Source organism: Macaca mulatta, chromosome 17, assembly GCF_049350105.2.
Source record: "Macaca mulatta isolate MMU2019108-1 chromosome 17, T2T-MMU8v2.0, whole genome shotgun sequence".
NCBI classification, from domain to species: Eukaryota; Metazoa; Chordata; class Mammalia; order Primates; family Cercopithecidae; genus Macaca; species Macaca mulatta.
This window is the reverse complement of record NC_133422.1, coordinates 103,555,349-103,575,716: the sequence shown is the minus strand read 5'-3', so window position 1 is coordinate 103,575,716 and position 20,368 is coordinate 103,555,349. Positions and strand designations below refer to the sequence as shown.

The 20,368-nt window shown below is 37.3% G+C and overlaps 1 protein-coding gene across 1 annotated transcript in view; it reads right to left on the bottom strand.

The window, feature by feature from the left end:
• The window catches only part of MYO16 (myosin XVI), a 617,076-nt gene that overhangs the window by 144,280 nt on the left and 452,428 nt on the right, over positions 1-20,368 (bottom strand). Inside the window, exons 25-27 of the mRNA XM_015121440.3 lie at positions 14,915-15,090; positions 12,116-12,196; positions 11,658-11,863 (exon numbers count right to left, since the gene is read on the bottom strand). Coding sequence (XP_014976926.3) covers positions 11,658-11,863; positions 12,116-12,196; positions 14,915-15,090 — 463 coding nt within the window. The remainder of the gene's footprint in view (positions 1-11,657; positions 11,864-12,115; positions 12,197-14,914; positions 15,091-20,368) is intronic.

Sequence of the window (20,368 nt, the reverse complement as noted above, 5' to 3'; positions counted from 1 at the left end):
TGTGGAGTCTGACTCACAGTGGGTACACAGTGGTGATCCATGACGACGACTCTGATGCCGCGCTTATGTGGACTCCTAAGCTACACTGACATTCTGATTGAGTAAACTGCTTGTATGAAATAAGAGTGAGCAAATAAGGATTGAAGAAATTAATGATGAATGAATGAGTGGATGCTGTTGTGGGGGATCATGCCACTTGGTAGAGTAGAAATTAGGATCCCAGCCACATGATGACACAAAACAGCAAGGTCGCCTTTCATATCATCTGTTTTTCTAAAAAATTTTCCCCAACTATATTAGAAAGAAGATGAGTGGGACTAGATCAAGGTTTAGTTGCCCTAGAGCCCCCAGCCACCTCCTGTTTTTGTCAGTTTACTGGAACACCACTTGACCCATTTGTTTAAATACTGTGACTGCTGCTTTCTGCTGGAGAGGCCCAGGTGAGCAGCTGGATCAGAGACCACACGCCCATGAAGTCCACAATACATACTATTTGGTCCTTTATACAAAAAGTGTGCAGATCCTTGAAGCAGAATATGGGAAAACTTATGATCTATAATGCACTGAGCAGCATAACAAATTCTCAGTAAAGATATAATTTATTATGTTTAAGCTAAAGCGACTTCTGGAAGTGTTAAGCTTCTCTCTCATCTTTTACATTTCATTGAAAAGTTACAGGTCCTCTCTCCTCTCAAACTTCATTAAACCTTAAACAAGCAGCCAACACTCAAGAACAGTTTCAGCTTTAAGAAAATGGTTAGATGTGGCAAAATTACCTCGGAGAAAGTTTATCCTTTGCCAATTCAAGCTGTTGAGAATATTTAATATCTCCTGACCTTATTAATTCACACTTCTCTAAAGGATGCATTGACAGTAGTTGGCATCTCCAACATGTAACAAGGCAGAATTTTAAAAGACTCCAGCACAGGCTGTTCTCTGGCGAGGGTGCCTCATTGGGTAGCCACTGTCCGTTAGCTTTAATCCAATAGATGGAAGTGTGTCTTCTTTCATCCCTCTCTCCGAACACCCAATTTAACATCATGGATGTGTCCTTTCACAGCGAGGCTTTTCAGCAACAACTGTGTCATTTAGGCAAGCTAAATGGTTTGGGCTATTTCTGAGAGGGATTTCATCCAGTAACAATCTAAAAACACAGCTCACGGTCCCTCACCATGCCAAGCATAATAGCCAACCCTCTGGTGCTTTCATTGACAAGTCCTTCTGTCTTTTCCAAATAAGTTCTCCTCATTAAATAGTAAACTTCTCCATTTAGTTACCCTACTCTTCCCTGCCAACCATAAATAATCCCTTAAATGAATGATGGATGTGACACATGCAAGCTTGCCACCCCGGGTCTGGAGTTAAGACTCTAATGTTTGTTCCTCGTAAGCTGGGATTAAGATGGAGAGGAGTGACACCTTGAGAGAGAGCCATAGGACCACAATTCTGGCACAGCCCTTAATGACCACTGGAAACAAAGACGTATGAATGAGAATGCCACAAGCATACAGGGTGATAAAGGCAGCTTTGGGAAAGGTGGCTGAGACCATATAAAACATCTCCTGTAGGGACTTTTCAAAGCTGTCCTTTTTTCTTTTCTTTTCTCTCTCTCTCTCTCTCTTTTTTTTTTTTTCCAGCATGGCCTCCTATTACCCTTTCTCTCAATTCTACAATTTTGAAAAAAAAATACATGGTTTTATATTATTCAACACATTAAATTAACTTATACATATTGGGGAGAGATGAAAATAATAATTCCTATGTATAGGCATGGCTGTGGAAGGGTTTTATTATTTCCCATCACTTGTGAGTTCTGTATTTGAAAGGATGGTAGCTTGTCTCAAATTGGTGCTATACATGGATGCTCCCCATTGAATATATCTGGGTTGGGTTTAAGTGCTTTGATGAATAGAATACAGGAAGAGTGCTGCTGTGCCAAGTCCAGGCCCAGCTTTTAAGAAGGCTGCAAGCTTCTTTCCTTCTCCATGGAAACTTGACCCAGTGGGTAAGAAGTCTGGGCTATTCTGCTAGAGAGAGAGTCACCTGGAGGAACAGAGGCACCAGGCATAGGATTGAAGAGACCACAGTTTGGCTCGCCCCAGCCCAGCTAGGACTTAGCTAACACCCACCTCTTCAGCCATATGGCTGCAACTGGAGAAGAGACCCCAAGCAAGCATTGCCCACTAATCCCGGTTAGCTCACAGCATGGAGAGAAAATATAAATTGCTGTTTTATGCCACTGAGTTTGGGGATGGTCCAACACACAATAACAGATAATTCAGCCAGAAGTTGATGCATTTCCAACCCTTTGTTACATGTTTTGCAGCGCATCCCTATGAGGAGGGCACTTCTCCACACTATCTATGTTGGTCTTGGCCAAGCGACTGATTTTAACCAATGGGATACTTGGGAATGACACAGGCCACACTTCAGTAGCCTCTGTAACACTCATTCAGCCTTTTTTTTTGGTCCTCTCTATGACTCAGGAAGAGTATATCCTAGATCTGGGCTAGTCTTTAAAGCTGAATCCCATTAAAAACAAAAACAAGAACAACAACAACAAAGATTGGAGCTGGTTTGAGCTTAGGCATGCTACTTCTAAACCACACTCAAATGCAATGCAAGAGAGAAATAAACATTTGCTGTTGCAAGCCACTGATTTAGGATTTTTTTTGTTCTACAGAACATACTGGTGGAAGCTGGCTTTTACAGTGCCATCAGTAGAAGGTCTCCTAAACTGAAGAATGAGACTGACATTAGAGAACATTATTGAGATCTACTGAAGAGTAGATCAGATTTTTTCCTTCAGTTGCACAGAATTTGGATGCAGAGGCAGGAAGGGTGACCAGCTTCTTGCTGGAGGCCAGGCAAACCCGTCTTATGGTCTAAGGCAGAGATAAGCAAATTTTTCCTGTGAAGGGCCAGAGAGTAAATATTTTAGGCTTTGCATGCTAAGAGGCAAAACTGCGGATATTATATAGGTACTTATATAACCGTTTAAATGTAACCATTTAAAAATGTAAAAAATATTCTTAGCTCTCAGGCCACATGAAGCAGATGGCAGGCCAGATTTATCTCTTGGGCTGTCATTTTCTAACCTCTGGTCTAGTGGTTTAAATGAACACATACATGGATATTTCCAGCACGCTCTAATAGGCATGTGATAATTATATTATACAACACATTTTGAACCTTAAAGACACCAACTTATCTGGGATTTTATAAAATGTCTTCCAAAGGAGAGGATACCTGAGTGAACCTTGAAGAGCAATAAAGGAAACAAGGTAGAAAAGATGACGGGATTGACATGTACAATGCCTCAAAATCTTTGAAACCATATGGTATGTTCTGGTAAGGCATGTTTCCTTCCATCAGCACAACAACTATCAAGTAACATAAACTTAGCTCCAAAACTTCCAAATGCAACATATATAGCTTTGCTGCCTATTGACACCAAATGAACACACAAACGTGGCTCTTTTACTTTGGGTGGGCTGCTATAACAACGTACTATAGATTGAGCAGCTTAAACAACAGAAATCGATTTCTCACAGTTCTGGAGGCTGAGAAGGCCAAGGCCAAGGTGCCAGCCACATTCTTGTGCCGGCCACATTCTCATGCCCTCATTCAACCTTAATTACCTTCTTAGAGGTTCCACCTCCAAATAAAGGCACATATGAATTTAGAGGAGGACACAGTAAGTCCACAGCTGTAGGCAATCCAATTATGTACCATAATTTGCACATAATAATTTTCCTGCTGCTTCTTTTGTTGTTCCTCCTGTCTCCAAACTTGTGAAGTCTCTGGCCATTGGAGACAGAGTCCTTAAGTCTTTATCATTCCACTCTGAAGTTGTATTACACAAGGAATATACAGAAAAAAAATTGACAAGCATACTTTTCTACATTTAATCAAAATAGTACCCTCTCAACTAAAGCAATCCTCCAGTTTCAATTAGAAAGACTTGGAATGATCGACAGTTATTAAAGCCAAGATACCATGATGCAAATTTACAACCTCATGTCCACCTACAAAGTCCAAGAAATGTCCATTATCCACATTTATTGTCATGTCAGATTTCAGAAACAATACATCCTGTTCAAATCAGTGATTGCTTACTTCCCAACTGCAAAACTGGACATTTTTTTTTGTTCAAGATTTTTGTGGTAATCATATTCTTTCTTGTATACTTAATGAAGTCATTTGCTTTGATAGATTTTTATTCTCTGGCAGTTCAGACTAGGTGATATAAACAGAAAATAAATACTTTGCATAGGGGTAGTACATTCTGTTACCTGAAATTTTGGTAACCAAACAAACAACCAAAAATTTATATTAAATTACAACTCTAGGCTTTGTTTTTTATAACGATGTTTCCATTGCCTGGGGGCATTTCAAAGAATAGATGAGCTTCTTGAATACTCAAGGAATATTAAAGTATGCTATTTCTTGATGTAACAGTATGTTGATTGTATCTTACTTAAATTCTTCAGTTTCTACAGGAACTATAATCTATGAATCAATATTTTTTGTAATATTATTTCAGACTGGCATCCTAAATGTAAGAGAGATATGGGCAAATTTCCTTTAAAATAAATTCGTAATTCCATTTCCACTGATAAGTCATTACAGATAAAAATAAGAAAAAGAAATCACATCTTATTTTAAATAAGGGAATGCTAAAAGAAATGCAAAGAATTACCTAAAAGTATCATTTCCCATCCTCAGTATTCCTTTTTACTCACTGTACTTTTTACAGTATGCCTATGATCTCTGTTATGCAGAAATATTACCTTAAAATGAATGACCATTTAATCTCCAATGCCAAGTTCATTTTGAAAAAATTTGCTAAACACCAACAAGGCACAAGCATTGTGAATGAATACGATACGATCCTCGTTTAGAAGAAGTTATAGTCTATTGTAAACATATAAAAATTACACTTAATTTTTAAGTATTAATTGCATTTACTATTTTAGCAAAAGAGTAATCCTAATAGAGCGTATATAAAACTGACTTGGAAGTATACAAAAGCAAAGGTAAAAATAATTTTCTAATTTTATGATATATGATCTCTCTCTCTCTTTCTCTCCCTCCCTCTTTCCATCCCTCCCTCCCTCTCTCTCTCTCTCTCTCTCTTTCCACTCTCTTCTGGGGAAATAGAGCAATTTGGATAACTGTTGGAATAATGGTTAGAAATATTCATGTAGCTGACAAAGGTTACGCTGGACAATCACTAAGGGTTCCTGTAATGCAGAGAATCTTTGATGTCACAGATCTAAGGAACTCTAACAACACGAAGAAACAGAGAACAATACACTAAATGCACTTTTCTAATATTGGCTGAGTGAGATAAATCCCATTTCACATCCTGCACACGTGCACCTCATTTTGTTGTGCTTTGCTTTACTGTGTTTTGCAGAGATTGCATTTTTCACAAATTGAAGGTTTGTGGCAACCCGACAGCAAGCAGGTTTAATAAGCATAGTTCTTCCAACACGTTCACACTTCACTTCTCTGTTTTGCACTTGGGTAATCCTTGTCATGTTTTAAAACTTTTCATTAAAATTATGTCTGTTATGGTGACCTGTGGTCAGCAATCATTGCTGTTACTATTGTAATTGTTTTGGGGTGCCACAAACCACACCGATATAAGAAAACAAACTTAATCAATAAGTGTCACATGTGTTCTCACTGTTCCAACTACCAAGAGGTCCCCCACCTCTCTCTCCCTCTTCTTGGGCCTCCCAATTCACTGAAACACAGAATTATTAAAATTAGGCTAATTAATAAACTTGCAATGGTCACGAAGTGTTTACATAAAAGGAAGAGTTGCACATCTCTCACGATTAATCAAAAGCTAGAAATGATTAAGCTTAGTAGGGAAAGCATGTTGAAAGTCAAGACAGGCCAAAAGCTACATCTCTTGCACCAAACAGCCAAGCTGTGAATGCAAAAGACATGTTATTGAAGGAAACTCAAAGTGCTATTCTTGTGGGCACATGAATGATAAGAAGGCAAAACTGCCTTATTGCTGATATGGAGAAAGTCTGAGTGGTCTGGACAGAAGATAAGACCAGCTGCAATATTCCCTTAAGCCAAAGCCTAATCCAGAGAAAGGCCCTAACTCTTCAATTTTATGAAGGCTGAGAGAGGTGAGGAAACTGCAGGAAAAATGCTGGAAGGTAACAGAGGTTGATGCATGAGGTTTGAGGAAAGAAATTGTCTCTGTAACATGAAGGGGTGAGGAGAAACAGCACATGTTGATGTAAAGCTGCAGCAAGTTATCTAGAACAGTTAGCTAAAATAATTGATAGAGGTGGCTACAGCAAACAACAGATTTTCAGTGTAGGTGAAATAGCCTTCTATTGGACGAAGATGCCATCTAGGAATTTCAGAGTTAGAGAGGGGACAATACCTGGCTTCAAAGCTTCGAAGGCCAGGCTGACTCTATAGGGGCTAATACAGCTGGCAATTTTAAGTTGAAGCCAGTTATCATTTGTAATTCCAAAAATCCTAGAGCCTTCAAGAATTATGCTAAGACTACTCTCCCTTTGCTATGTAAATAGAGTAACAAAGCATGGATGACAGCACATCCATTTTTAAAATCAATTTTACTTCAAGTTCTGGGATACATGTGCAGAACATGCAGGTTTGTTACATACGTATACATGTGCCATGGTGGTTTGCTGCACCTATCAACCCATCATCTAGGTTTTAAGCCCCACATGCATTAGGTATTTGCCCTAATGCTCTTCCTCCCCTTGTCCCCCAGTCCTGGATAGGCCCCAGTGTGTGATGCTCCCCTCCTTGTGTCCATGTGATCTCACTGTTAAACTCCCACTTATAAGTGAGGACATGTAGTGTTTGGTTTCTGCTCCTGTGTTAGTTTGCTGAAAATGATGGGTTCCAGCTTCATCCATGTCCCCACAAAGGACATGAACTCATTCTTTTTACGGCTGCATAGTATTCCACGGTGTATATGTGCCACAATTCCGTTATCCAGTCTATCATTGATGGGCATTTGGGTTGGTTCCAAGTCTTTGCTATTGTAAATAGTGCCGAAATAAACATACATGTGCATGTGTCTTTATAGTAGAATGATTTATAATCCTTTGAGTATATACCCAGTGATGAGATTGCTGGGTCAAATGGTATTTCTGGTTCTAGATCCTTGAGGAATTGCCACACTGTCTTCCCTAATGGTTGAACTAATTTACACTGCCATCAACAGTGTAAAAGCATTCCTATTTCTCCACAGCCTCGCCAGCATCTGTTGTTTCCTGACTTTTTAATGATCACCTTTCTAACTGGTGTGAGATGGTATCTCATTGTGGTTTTGACTCAAGATGGATTAAAGACTTCAATGTAAAAGCTAAAACCATAAAAACCCTAGAAGAAAACCTAGGCAATACCATTTAGGACACAGGCATGGGCAAAGCCTTCATGACTAAACACCAAAAGTAATTGCAACAAAAGCCAAAATTGATAGATGGGATCTAATTAAACTAAAGAGCTTCTGCAGAGCAAAAGAAGCTATCATCAGAGTGAACAGGCAACCTACAGAATGGGACAACATTTTTGCAATACAGCCATTTCACAAAGGTCTAATATCCAGAATATACAAGGAATTTAAACAAATTTACAAGAAAACAAACAACCCCATCAAAAAGTGGGTGAATGATATGAACAGATACTTCTCAAAAGAAGGCATTTATGTGGCCAACAAACATATGAAAAAAAGCACATCAATTTACAACATGGTGTACTAAATATTTGAAGTTCACTGTTGAGAACTACTGCTCAGAAAAAAAAATTCTTGCAAAACACTGCTACTTATTGACAATTCACCTGGTCACCCAAAAACTACTGAAGGAATTGAATATTGTTTTCATGCCTGCTAACATAGTATCCATTCAGCAGCCCATGGATCAAGGAGGAATTATTAAGAAATAGATTCTCTAAGAATATAGCTGCCATAGATAGTGATTTTTCTGATTTATTTGGGCAAAGTAAACTGGAAACCTTCTGGAAAGTATTCCCCTTTCTAAATGCTCCTAAGAATATTTGTGATTTATGCTACCATAAATATCAACATTAATGGGATTTGGAAGCAGTTGATTCCCACCCTCATGGATGACTTTGAGAGGTTCAATACGCCAGTGGAGAAAGCAACTGCAGATGTGGTGGAAACAACAACAGAGCCAAAATTAGAAGTGGAGCCTGGAGATGTGACTGAACTGCTGCAACCTCATGATCAAATATTAATGGATGAGGAGTTGCTGCTTATGGATGAGCAAAGAAAGTGTTTCTTGAGATGGAATCTACTACTGGTGAAGATGCTGTGAACATTGTTGAAATGACAACAAAGGATTTAGAAATTCCATAAACTTAGTTGGTAAAGCAGTGGTAAGATTTCAGAAGATTGACTCGAATCTTGAAAGAGGTTCTACTCTGGGTAAAATGCTGCTGCAGCATTGCATGCTACAGAGACATTTTTCACGAAAGGGAGTCAATGGATGTAGCAAACTTGATTGTTTCATTTTAAGAGATTACTACAGCCACCCTAGCCTTTAGCAACCACCACCCTGATGGGTCAGCAGTCATCAACATCAAGGCAAAACCCTCCACCAGCAAAAAGATTATGGCTTGCGAAAGACTCAGGTCATTGTTAGCATTAGTTAGGAAAAATATTTTAAAATTATGGTATCATATGGTGTTTTAGATGTAATGCTATTGCACACAACAGACTATAGGATAGTGCAAAAATAACTTTTATATGCAGTAGGAAACCAAAACCTTCATGTGATTTGCTTTATTACGATATTAGCTTTATTATGGAGGTCCCTAACTGAACCTACAACGTCTACAAGGTCAGGCTGGATAGTGCTTCTCAAACTTCAACTGCATACCAGTCACTGAGGAATTGTGATGAATTTGCAGATTTTGATTGAGTGAACCTGGGGTGAGACTGGAGATTATACATTCCTCACAAGTTTGCTTTGATCACCAAGGCACTGGTGCCCTTTCAACATTTGGCTCAGGGGAAGCAAAACAAAACAAAAACATTGTCCCCAGATGTCTAGAGATTCCATGCCAGGGGTTCTCAAAGTGAGGTCCACATGGCAACAACGTTAACATCAGCTGGAAACTTTAAAAAAATGAAAACTCACAGGCCTGTGCCAGATGTACTGAATCTGAACTTGGGGGAGCCCAGGAAACCATAGTTTAAGAAGCCTCCAGGTGATTCTGATGTGCACTGATGTCAGAGAACTGCTGTTCTGAGTAACACTAAAGAGGGAGTTACTACAGTTAAACAAATCATAATGTCTCCAGGCTTGTCACCCTCTGAGGACACCGCAGATCACTTCCTGAGACCTCAGCCTAGGACGGACACTCTCCATTCTATTTCATATTGAATCATCTCTGGAGCTACAAACCAGGGGAAGCCCAGTCCCTACTCCCTGTTGATTCGGATTCAGAAAGTTTGGGATAAATTTGGGGACTCTATTGTTTTAAACTTACACAACAACAGTTTTTAAAACTCAAACCAAAGACCATCTATACTTAAGAAGGTGGGAGGGCTGACCTTTAATACACACACTACAAAATGTAAGAAATATCAGCTCTTAACAGGCTTGGCATCTCTGAAGACTATGAAGGGATTTCCACTGAGGGACCAGAAAGAGATGGGTCAAGAGCCGTCCCTTCCAAAGCCCCACAACAATCAGTGATAGCTACCAAGACTCCTGTCCACAACAACCCCCAGAAGCGTTATATCCAGCTTTTCTTTTTTTCTATGTAAGCCCAACTTTGTAGTTATTCCTTATAAATTAAGAGACAACATGTCTGTTATCTCATTTACAAGCACCTTTTAAATTTTAAACACAAATATCTTGTCTATCTGAAATACATATTCTACAGTTTAAATACATCCATCCCCATGTGGTTCTGCTTATCTTCATCTTCTAAAGATATTCTATCACCCCTTTAAAATGGAAGGCTCAAGCTGAACTCATATGTTGTTTATTTTCTTCTATGTGTCTTTATAAAATTTACCAACATGCACGATAAGTAAATGTGGCTTCTTTCTTCTGGAAAATGTTATAAAAATTAAACACAGAATTTTAGTCATCGTTTAAATATTATTCCCTTTGTTCTGAATTAAATATTTCAAATGTAGTGATTTAAGTTTGTTGGCTTGCTTGTTTTGTTTTTGTTTCACAGCTTCCTCAAAATAGTGGCTCGCATCGAACTAGTCAACAAAAGTCTTAAAATCTCTCTTTTTTGGATGAATGGTTTATCAAACAGACTTTTTCATATTGTAGTTGTACCGTTAATTTTTAAACATAAATGCAAGATTTCACACTTGCAATACTTACATTAGTTTACATCAGTATTATTTTAAGATCTCATTTTATTTTATATAGAATTACCAAATGTCTTCTGATTTCCTTTTTGCCCACCCCGTTTTATTTTTTAAATGTTTAAAAACAGATAGTCTCATTATTTTCACCAGGATTGTAATATCTTTCAAATATCTTTGAAAGTCATCTCTGATCCCGAATTACCTCCTTACTATGCGTCTGTAACACTTCGTAATATTCCAACCCTTTGTAGCATTACAAGCACTGAATGGCCATTATTTGCATACACATTTACCTGCCTAAACTGGGACATTCATCAAGCTAGAGTGTATAGCACAACAATGTACCTAAAGATGAGGCCTGGAATAGTGCTTAGTAGCATATATCTGTAAATTAAGTTACTATCCATCAACCAATTTATTTAAAATGGATTCTTCAGTGAGGATTTTAATTTACTTAAAATCAGACTAAAGTTTCCGATCAAATAAAATACATATGAACAAATATGTAGCCTGAGGGGATGATACTGCTTTTGGGTGAGTTTAGGTTCGTCTTGCAAATGGCTGGGATAAGGCTACCATCAGAGAAGGGCTAATACAGACATGAAGACGAGGCCACATGACAAGAGTTTATCCTAGGAATGAGTGCACTGTTTTGTGCACAGTGTGTTTTTCAGCTGAATTTATTAAAGAAAATAGAGGTCAACAGACTTCTGTTCTAAAGGGGCAGATAACAAACATTTTACAAATATTTTACACCATGGGACACTGTCTATCTCCACTGCAGTGCAAAAGTGGTTACAGACAATATGCAAAGAAATGATTGTGGCCATGTTCCAAGAAAACTTTATTTACAAAAACAGGTGGTAGGCTGGATTTGGCCCACGAGTGTAGTTTGCCAACCACTGATCTCAATAATATTTGTTCATATATAAAAGGGGAAATAATCACATATATATTCTCCTTTTAAGTAATAAATAGGGAGTATCATATGCAATCATTTTATAAAAATTTACTTCAAGGAAAGCCACACTTTGAAAGCTTTGAAAGCCACACATGAGAATGGTTTCCAAGACGCTGTCCTCAGTACAGTGTAATTATTTTTTATGTGAGCTTTGTCAGTGTCTTTCATTGTTTCCCAGAATATTTTGTTTATTGGAGATAAGAAAACGTAAACAACAAAAGCAATGCCAAAAAAGACAACAGAAGATACTTGCTGCAATAGTGTCAGTGTCAGTATACTTCACTGAACAGCAGCTAAAACGATGATTTTAAGAGCAGAAGAATTTACCTTGACAGGAAATCCGAGAAGGAAAGGCGAACAGGGTATCCATATCGGAAGATCTTCACCATCTCCAGGACCCCAATATATTGCAGCTGAGCAGACACGTAAAAATTATCGAAAGTATCTGGCAGCTTTGAATTATTGGGCCTGATGCAATGAATGAAGTGTGGAGTGCACTTCTGAAGTTTTCCAATAATATCCGTTAGGGATTTCTAAGGAGAGAAGTAAAACCCAACTGATTCTCCAAAGGAGACACTAGCTAAAAATATGAAGCAGTTTTTAAATAAAAAGTCTTTACATCTTTAAATCTTATTATGCATTTACTGTGTGTGTGTATGTGTGTGTGTATGTTTACTTTTTCTGAAGATATTTTGTTGCCAAAAATGGGGAAAAAAAAGTACATAAACCCTCTTTAGTTGCTATAAACATACATTAAGTTTTTGAAATCTGAAAACGTCACTAACCCTGAGTTGTGATGCTATGGTGACTGGATCTCCTCGTTCCAATCTTTGAAGAAATGTAGAAGTTCCTTTCTTTTTTAATAACTGTAATAAAAAGAAAGAAAAGAAGGAAAGGAGGGAGGAAAAGAAAAGAAAGGAAAGGAGAGGAGAGGGAAGAGGAGGGGAAGGGAGGGGAGGGAAAGGGAAGGGAGGGGAGGAGAAGGAGAGGGGAAGGGAAGGAAGGGGAGGGGAGAAGAAGGAAAGGGAGGGAGGGGGAGGGAAGGAAGAAGGAGAAAAGTGAGGGAGGGAGGGGAGGGAAGGGAAGGAAGGAAAGTGAGAAAGGAAAAAACAGAGAGAAAGAAGGAAGAAGAAAAGACAGAGGACGAAAGGAAGGAAAGAAGAAAGAATGAAGAGTAAGAAAAAGTGAGCAAATTTATTTTACTAAATTTCAGTTCAGAAGAGCAAAAAATTAAGTCTCACATCCATGTACATTCACTTACAGGCAAATGTGGATTTAAAACAGTTTATAAAAACCAGTGCCAAGTGATTTTCGTAATGGTGTGTATAAGTTGAGGAAATGGGCAACTACTTGTAAAATCACAACTGTTACTGCCAACCTTTCACGTATAGGGCTGTTGTGTAAATCAGATCTATCAACATCCTGCACCCATTTTAGTGTGACAATAAACATAGATCCTGATTTGCTTGGTGGTACAATAAACTCACTACCATATCCTGGTTATGCTACTAACTGTTCATATTTATCATGAAATTTAGTTTACTCTGGGGCAAAATGATGCTATTTTATGTTACAAAAATTTTATATTTCAATTATCATTGGTCTGTTCCCTTAAATTTAAGTACACTCAGGAATTGAATGAATGAATAGTCTGATGCTTTCTTACCATGTTTTTCTTCCCTTTCCTCCTCTACCTCATTTTATAACTACTAAAAAAGGTTACTAAATTACCTATCTGTAAAAAATGCTAATAGACTCTATTTTTTTCAAATAAGTAAATATGTACAGCCCTGAAGAGAAAAAAAAAAATCCTATGTAGTGAAGATTACATGATGACAGAGACATAAAATCAGTGAAAATGAGCCCAAAACGAAATAAAGGGCAGAAATAAGGGGCAGAGGTAATTAATTAAATTCCACCCAGGGTTAAAAGGAACCTCAGCCACTAACCTACTATGATATTTCACAAAATTATATATTAGACTAATAGACTTATTGATCTAAAATCATTTTTCTTAAAAAAGGTCTTGATACAAGAAGAAATCTGAGATAACTTTCTTGTGGATTTAGCGCTTTTGCTATTATGACAATAGCTCATTTTCTTCTGTTAAGATCTACCATCAATCTGAAGTGATTCATTGGTACTGACGAGGGAATGTAAAATGAAGTGACTAGGCCAAGATCAACCTGTTCTCTACAAACACAATACAATGTGTCATACTCAGTTACAGAGTAGGGAAAATCCTATTTTCCTGACCACAGGGGTGGCTGTGCATGGATGAAGGGAGTTTGAAGGGAAGAAATAAGGAAAGTGAGAAATAGAACATTTAAGGAATAATCATAATAAATAGCTCTCTGTCCCTTGAAATGGAACACTCCAGTTCCCTTTCTGGGTGGAGGAACTACTGTGAATTACCACCCTTCTGGTCCTGCAGGGAAAAGACTAATGGCCTCTAGGCCTCGTAATGTTTAATAATTGAGGTTAGATGTGTGTGGTAGTTTTTGCTCTTGACTTTTAGGATGATTGAGAAAAGAAGGGCCAGAAGGTTCAGGAAGACCTCCAGGTATAGAGATCTTTCTCATAAGGATAACCTTGTGTATGTGTTTTTTTTTAACGTACAAAACGCCATTTCCTATGTGGCAGAGACTAATTCTCATGACCATTTAGTTCTAAACAACTACATCAAAGGATTTTTTATTCTAGAATCCACTGGCTGGAGACACACACTCACACACTCACTCACACTCATATTAACACACATTTCGGTGACTCTTCTAAAATAGAATTGAATTGAATTATGCTTTTATTTTAATTGGTAAGCTAAAATGTATTCCAGAAGCTGCAACAATTGCACTTCTAAAATTGATTGTCCTGAACACCTTCCCAAATATATTCCTCATCTTTTATAGTTTTGGTAGACATAAGCAAAACACGCTGGAATACCATCTGGCACTGGATTCTTAAGAAACCTAAAACACTCCATACATGTTTCCTATCGGTTTGAAACAACTCTTCACTGAGTTTTTAGTTCTCTTTTGCCACATAGAATCTTGAGGTTGTATATACAACCACACTTTTGTGAGACAAATACACATTACAAATTAGTATAATACAATAAAATTAAAACTCTACAAATATGCAGTAAAAACATCCTAGCACCTGAACAATACCCTATGTCTATAAGAGAAACAACAATTTATCATTTAGAGACCTCAATTATCTGAAGTGATTAATATCAACAGAATAAGATAGCTAAGTTTGCTCCCTCTAAGCCTACAGTATCTGAAGTTACCTTCTATTCATCAAAAAGGCAGTCAGAGATGAAACATAACTGGGATGTTGCACAGACAACCAATAAAATGACTCAGACTATACTTACTATTAAAATTGTCACCCTGCTGCACCTTCCTCTACTCTTCCTTCATTCTGATGGTTACACATCAGATAGACATTCTTTTCCTTAACATTTTCTATTAAAATATCTATTTCTTTGGTATTCAAAATTGTGCTTTTTTTTTAAAAAAAGAAGCAAATATACTTATCAAAATTAAAAATAACCCAACAATAATCACAAAAACTCCTACCTTACTAAGTTCTAGATAATTCTTGTTTTCTCCAATAATTGAAGAAGCTGTCATTTTCTTACTGAGCAGGGCAGACTTATGTCCTCGGAATTTAAAGGAAGGATAGGCAGATACGAGGGATCCTGTCTGTGACAATTTCGACTGGAACAAATGATTGATCACGACATTTTCACTAGCTAGGAAATAAATAAATGAATATCGTAAGTGGCACTAAAATTATTACTTAAGCATTGAACTTACTCCTCATACAAGAGCTTTAGCCACTGATACATTCTAGGTGCAAGATGTCGTTGCTTCAGCAGATTGAGGAGTCTACCTTTTCCTGTATCCTTATTTTATTTCCTCCACTATTTAACATCATTGACCAATTCTGACATTCACTACCCTTGACCAGGAATCCTGATCCCAACTGGGCCTTGCTCTCTGAGTGACGCTTCTATCCTAGTTTTCAGAACCAAATCTTACCTGCTCAGACCTAAAGGGCTTTTGTGCACTTGTCAAATCATGAAGACTTATGGACTCTGTTAGAAATGCCCCATTCCAGGAAAATAATTATTCAGGAAAATGTTTCCCCAGGACCTAACTCACCTGTATCAGAGCCGTCTGTAAGTACCTGTGAGAGGACCTGCCTTACTTGGTGTGGCAGTTGCTAGGTGAAAGAAGGGAAAAGAAGTGTCCTTTTATTTAAAAAACAAAACAAAACAACAACAAAAAACAATAAAAAAAACGCAGTTAAGATGAAAAGGTAAAAGCAAAATGATATATTTTCATGTTTAAGTTACAAAAATCAAATAATTCTGAGTCCATATTCCTTTCTTGACACCTCAGGGAGAAACTGGAGCTCAGATGAGTGGATTTGGGGTTACAAATTTTAAAATCATAGGGAAAACAATGTATGTGGTGGTTAAGGATCAAAAGGAATGTTTCTTGTGTTACTTATATCTGCATGTAGGCAGTTTTTAAGCCTAAGTGTCCTTTCCTATAAAATAATGATGACAGTACCTACTTTGAGAATCATTGCAAAATTAAAATGTGAAATAATGAACATAAATCACTAGGATCATGCTTCGCCAATCAGACAGTTGGCAACGTTTCATGGCAAAGCAGTTTAGTTTCTACCTTTTCCACACGCAAATCATTTTGCCTGCCCAGGTGCAAAATACGGGTGACATAATATATATCTGTAATGCTTTCCATTAAAAAAATCCCTACATTAGGTAATAAACGAACAGGGAAGCAGGAAGAACTGTCAGGAAAAGGAGATACAATTATGTAATGCAAAAGAGGCCCTGTGATGTTGGGATAAAATTAGAGAGAGCAAGAGAAATCCATGACTCTTAATACACAGTTACAGATCTATATACCTATATGTTATCTATACTTACATCTTAAATGTTCAAATTCCGAAAGGTCCTAAAAGCAATCATACCCCAGTAGCAATGAGCTCACCCAGCCCCCCAGATCTTGGAGTTTCTGAATACCATTCTTTTCTAAGCTATATCAAGGCTTCCTGAACAAATGTCTGATTCTAGATTTGAGGCAAGATGAATGATTCTGGAACATTTTTGGAAGGCCAGAATGTAAGGCAGTGTTAAAAAAAAAAAAAAAAGTCAAGAGAATATGTCAAAAAGAAATAGGAGCTAACCTGAAGGGGTTCTTACTGCTCAAATCTTAAACAATTTTAGCATCAATATAATGATAGTAATGAATCATTATTCATTGAACAACATAAGAATCCATGAGTGTACACTAATAAGTTAATTAATAGATAAAGAAGTGGGAATTATTATAGTAGAATGCCACTGTTTATGGAAAGATGGGGTAAGAAAATCAAAATTTTGCAATCATGACAAACGATTTAGGCAAGAATCATAAATGTATATAAAACTAATGGGTAAAAGTTTGATGAGGAACAGAGTATTTACATAGTCTCAAAGTACTTTCTCACAAATTACTCATTAATAACAAAGGGAAAACAGCAAGCTTTATGTTAGAAGAAGCTGAAGAGCACCACCTTACACAGTGCTCATGGTGAACCTGTTTCAAACCGTGACTGCCGCCAAACGTAATGTGCCAAGGATACTCCACTACCTCTTGGGACTCCTGGTCAGAAATTCATAACCTACTTCTAATATAAACTCAAACACAGTGATTTCTATGAATTAACTGGCATTAAAGAAAATGTCATGAAAGAGAGAGAAAAGCTAAAGAACTGTCTCAGATTTAAAGGAAAAATGATAACTAAATGCAATCAATGATCCTGAATTAGGAGAAAATGACCATAAAAGACTAATATTAGTGGGACCATTGGTAAAACTTTGTATGAACTCTGGATTAGATATGAGTAGTACATGACTGTTGAATATTCTGATAACTTACTGAAGTTATCTAAGATAATGTCTCTTCTCTTAGGGTGGACACCAAAGTATTTAGACAAGAAGAGGCAAGCAACTTACTTTCAAATGATTCAGAAAGTAAACACACACACACACACACACACACACACACACACACACACATACACACACACACATACACATATACACACACACACACACACATACACACACACATACACACACATACACATACACACACACACACACACACACACACACACATACACACACACATACACACACACACATACACACACACACATACACACACACACACATACACACACACACACACACACACATACACACACACACACACACATATACACACACACACACACACACACACACATACACACACACACACACACACACACGGGACACAGGAAGGAAAGAGGAGAACAAAAGATGGAAGGAGATAGAAAGAAAGATAGCAAGACAGTAAAACAAAGGAAATGAAAAAAATGAATCTGGGAAGAGGATACCTGGGAGTACTTTACAATAATTCTGTCACTTTAAGTTTAAAACCACTTCAAAATAAAAAGTTAAATGATAAATACATAATAGTATAGCCAATTTAAATACATAATTAAACAATTATTATTTATATTTATAGCAGGTCTATGTATAAGTGAACCCACAGATAAGTAATGCAACATTTTATTCTTATAATTGAGAAAATGCCTCTAATAAAACAGAAAACATTACTGAGAAGGTAGGTAGTGCAAAAAAAATTTTTTTTTTTTTGAGATGGAGTCTCGCTCTGTCGCCCAGGCTGGAGTGCAGTGGCCAGATCTCAGCTCACTGCAAGCTCCGCCTCCCGGGTTCACGCCATTCTCCTGCCTCAGCCTCACGAGTAGCTGGGACTACAGGCGCCCGCCACCTCGCCCGGCTAGTTTTTTGTATTTTTTAGTAGAGACGGGGTTTCACTGGGTTAGCCAGGATGGTCTCGATCTCCTGACCTTGTGATCCACCCGTCTCGGCCTCCCAAATTGCTGGGATTACAGACTTGAGCCACCGCACCTGGCCGCAAAAAAATTTTTAAAAGAAAAATATAAAAGATTTTAAAAAATGAAGACATGAGACATAAATATGGTCCAAAATATGTAACTGACCCAGTTTTGTATTTTCCCTGAATCATGTGGTCAGGCTGCAGGTATAGCAAGACTCATGTCATCCAATGGACACAGGGAGATGCCATGATGCTTTGGGACCCTAACGGGAGAGCCCTGACCACAGCTGAACACATGGCATGAGACAGCAAGTTCCCTCCAGGACTGAAAAGAGAACTCTACTATCCATTTGCCTCTTAAAACCTAGCAAAGGAACTCCTGGTGAAGAGGCATATTTACCTCATTGGGATTACAAGGAGTCACTGACCACAAACCATTTTCTTCATGTCACTCTACATACATACTCAGAGCAGAAGTGTCCCTTACTGGAATCTACAATCATTGTCCAGGGTCTTTCTACCAGTAAAGTGGGATAAGCTAACTTATAAGCAAGTGTACAGAGACACACAGAAAAAAAAAAGACTCAATAATTATTAACATAATTGACAGTAAATCCTAAATTTTCCTAAATCCTAAAATTTCCTATTCCTGTGAGCAGAATTAAAAGTCTGCATTTTGGCTTTCTTGTTGTTGTTGTTATTTGCCTCCTTTTGAGTGAACTAGACTTTACTTCTAATCTTAGGCACAAATGAGTGTATTTGCTGTGTGTCTCTATGAGCTGTCTCCAAGCTCCCTGACTACACCCGGTTAGCGGTCTCAGAGACACAGCTCTGCTTGTGTAGATTCTACAACAGACTTCACCATCTTCCTCAACTGGGAGCTTTCTGATGCTATGAAAATTGAATTAGATACTATAAGCAAAGTAACTGCAAATAAAAATTATTATTTATGAATTACATTTGCTTTTAATAATGATGCACAAGCATCAAAGTATTTTACAGATTCATAAAACATGATGGCAACCACAAATATTTTGCTTTTATGATAGAGTGAGTGAGCAGTCATGGCTCCTGAGCCAAACATGACCCACTGCCTGTTTTTGTAAATAAAATTTTATCAGAACACAGTCACATCCATTTGTATTGTCTACAGCTGTTTTTCACATTATAACAGCAGAGGTAAGTAATTGCAACAAGGATCTTATGGTGCACAAGGTCTAAAATATTTATTCTCTAGCCCTTTACAAAAAAAGAAAAAATCTGACACCTCCTGTATAAATACAAAATACAAAAGGGCACATTGTAAATTCTGTCCTTTTACTCAGAAGCACCTACCTCCTAAAGAATAAAAAAAAGACTCAATTGTATTTTTCCTGGAACTTTTTGTGTACAAATTTACATAAAAGAATGATTTTAAAATATAGGCACTCTATTAAGATAAGCAGAATTGCAATATCACTAGCCATCATATTTTCATTCTAAATACACACACACACACACACATACACGTACACACACACACATATCCTATCACCATGAAATACAAAAGTAAGAAAAGCATTGTGTAAACTTTAAAATACATGCTATATATTAGATCTTCCTAAAAGATAGGGAAGTGCATTATAAATAAAAGTGCAAATAGTCACACATTAAAAGGAAAATTTTCTAATGATAATAAAAAAGACCATTTCTTTCCATCTTCATAATGTTATTCCTTGTTTTTTTTTCCGTTAGTTTTAGCTAAGAGAGCTCACAATAAACGTTAAGTTCTAGAGGCAAGCAGAACAATCTTCAGTGAAAAACAATGTATTACAACTGTGTTGCTGTAATTTGAGGCAAATATGTTTCTCAAACCAGAAGTGATATGGATTTCTTATTTTCAATGCTAGAGCATTCAACTTTTTCATGAAAAGCTATTCTGCGCTTCTTTTAAAGATGAATGACTATTTCATTTATAGCAACTTAAAGCATACAAGATGCAATGTTTTAATTCACAAAAAAGGTTATTAGAAAAATGTGAATCACTGCAGAACTGCTAAGAAAATAATTACTAGAGACAGAATTATGTATATATGTATGAATATACATTTAATTATCACACAT